The 2,748-nt window shown below is 38.6% G+C and overlaps 1 protein-coding gene across 1 annotated transcript in view; it reads right to left on the reverse strand.

Annotated features, from left to right (window-relative positions):
* RP2 (RP2 activator of ARL3 GTPase) overlaps nt 1–2,748 on the reverse strand; it is a gene marked incomplete at its 5' end in the record, with an annotated part of 27,838 nt that overhangs the window by 20,305 nt on the left and 4,785 nt on the right. Inside the window, one exon of the mRNA XM_077762912.1 lies at nt 1,434–1,548. Coding sequence (XP_077619038.1) covers nt 1,434–1,548 — 115 coding nt within the window. The remainder of the gene's footprint in view (nt 1–1,433; nt 1,549–2,748) is intronic.

Consider the following 2,748-nt stretch of genomic DNA (forward strand, 5'->3'; position numbering starts at 1 on the left):
GGGAGGTGGGTGGGAAGAGGAGTGAAATAAAGGAGATTAAGAGTACACTTATCTTGATAAGCACTGAGAAATATACAGAATTGCTGAATTGTTGAATTATTGTACACTTGAAACTAATATAACACTGTATGTTAATTATACTCAAAAAAAAAAAAAAAAAGAGCCAGGCTGTGACTTCTGATAGAGATTCTAAAGCAGATTCCAGCACTGGGTCAGAGCAAGTCCTTCATACTGCTACAATACCCACAAAGGTATATGAAGTACTGTATGAATGGCTGAGTCATACCCAGCTTAGTTATTAACATTCTCCCAACAATCCTCCAACACTTTCATATAGGTTTCACAGTTATTACGATGTATATATAAAAAGCATGTAAATGCAGACATGCTCTCTTTTTGGGGTATATTCCATCAGCACTGCATATTCCTACATGTATTTGCTCTGGCCAGTCAAGAAAAAGCCTGATGAACCTCAAGCAAACAATGTTCCCTGCTCTGACAGTTAAAGAGAACTCTGTCCTTTAGAATCGGTATACCTTCAAATACACACAGTCAGGTAATAACCCTTCAGGAGGGCACACGAATTCAGGTCCTCCGTTGGCAGACATGTTTCCAGTATCTGAAATTTACTGGGGGGCATTTGTCCACTGGGGAAAACAATTCTAATCATGCATGGAAAGTTAATCCACCATATTAAATACATAAAATGGTATACCGTTTTATTTATATGTTTCTTATTTCCTTCAGTAGGGTCAAAGCACACTGAAGGCAGAAAGAATCCTTATAAAGTGCTTTGTAGCTCTGGACAGGGAAAACAAAACAGTCACTCACTGTAGCACGATAACACAATAAAATACTAATCAGAAGTAACAAAATAGGGGCCCCTGGGTGGCTAAGTTGGTTACGNAAAATAAATAAACATTAAAAATTTTGAAAAAAGAAAAAGAAACTATAATAACGAAGTGTGACATTCAAGTACTAACATGACAGAATGGGGGAAAACCTAATGCCTAATTTCTAGTTAGTTATACAGGGATTTTTGAATGATCTGAGATTCTGACATTTTTAAAAATGTTTGTTTATCTGTGAGAGAGAGACAGAGACAGAGACAGAGTGTGTTAGTGGGGGAAGGGCAGAGAGAGAGAAGGAGACACAGAATCCGAAGCAGGCTCCAGGCTCGGAGCTGTCAGCACAGAGCCCGACGCAGGGCTTCAACTCATGAACCTCGAAATCATGACCTGAGCCGAAGTCGGATGCTTAACCGACTGAGCCACCCAGGTGCCCCAAAATTTTGACATTTTTGAATAGTAATAGGAAAAAAAAACATAAACAAGAAAGAGAAGGCAATGTAAGAGAAGTGCTAAAGGCAAGAATAGTTCTAATCACGTGTCAAGAAGATGACCACACATGTACACCAATCATCCAGAAGGTACCTTTACTCAGCAGAGGAAGGAAGTCCGGTGCTTTGTCCCCAAAAACTCTCTGAGCATCTTCAGCTTTCATTGACACTTCCTTTGTTTGAACTAGGAAGAATCCTTTACCAACCATCTGTGGAAGATAAAATTTCATTTAGATTTTAAAATGAACTTCTGAGATTAAGACAATATTTTCCGATTCTAGCATTTTACAATATAAAATGTGACAAAGCATGCTGATGTCTGTTTGAATCATCACTCTGATTCAGGGCATTTGCTCTAACAAGTTTTCATATACGCAGGATTTTTCCAGATGGGTGCTTCTGGTTAAGAATTAGTGTGTAGTGCGTAATTAGTTTGGTGATACGCACAAATGTCCAATGAGCATGGTTAAGTAGGTAAACTAGGATGCACTCGTCACAGGATGAAATAGCATAGTTCATTAAATATAACGTACAATAAGATGGGGAAGAGCTTATCTAACGATTTTGAAAAGCATGATACAAACGTGTATAGTATAGCACAATAACGATTGACTACATTTATGGAGCACTTACTGCATGCCAGGCGATTTTATGTGCTTTATATGTATAACACATTTAATCCTCTCATGCGGTAGGTGCTATTAGGAACCTCATTCTACGGGTGAGGAAACTAAGGCATGGAGTGGCAAAGAAATCTATCCAAGGTCACACAACTATAAAGTAACAGAACTGTGATTCGAACCCAGTTAATCTGATTATAGACGAAATAAAGATTATTCCTAAAAAGACTATGCAAGTTATAGTATGGATGATTTTTAAGCTTCTTTCTACTCTTCTTTATTTCTACAAGACTGTGCAATGAGTACACATTCATGTTTAAAATAACAATGAAAGTAGTTTTTAAAAATGCACAGAATTCAACCACTTAATTTTTTTTAGCAAAGCCTATTGGAATTTTAAGTATAAAAGTAGCATGTAGGGGGCGCCTGGGTGGCTCAGTTGGTTAAGCGACCGACTTCGGCCCAGGTCATGAGCTTGCAGTTTGTGAGTTCGAGCCTCGCATTGGGCTCTGTGCTGACGGCTCGGGGCCTGGAGCCTGCTTCGGATTCTGTGTCTCCCTCTCTCTCTGCTCCGTCCCCACTTGCACTCTGTGTGTCTCTCTCAAAAATAAAAACATTAAAAAATTAAAAAACAAATGTAGCATGTATGCTCAATACAGAACACTTGAAAAATAAACAGAAACAGATATGAACCAAGGTGCTATCACTCAAAGATACTTGCCATATAGGAAGGTACACTTTCTTTTATCTCCCCCGTTTTCGTTTTCCCCCCATTATACAAATAACAGC

Source organism: Crocuta crocuta, unplaced genomic scaffold (assembly GCF_008692635.1).
Source record: "Crocuta crocuta isolate KB4526 unplaced genomic scaffold, BGI_CrCroc_1.0 scaffold610, whole genome shotgun sequence".
NCBI classification, from domain to species: domain Eukaryota; kingdom Metazoa; phylum Chordata; class Mammalia; order Carnivora; family Hyaenidae; genus Crocuta; species Crocuta crocuta.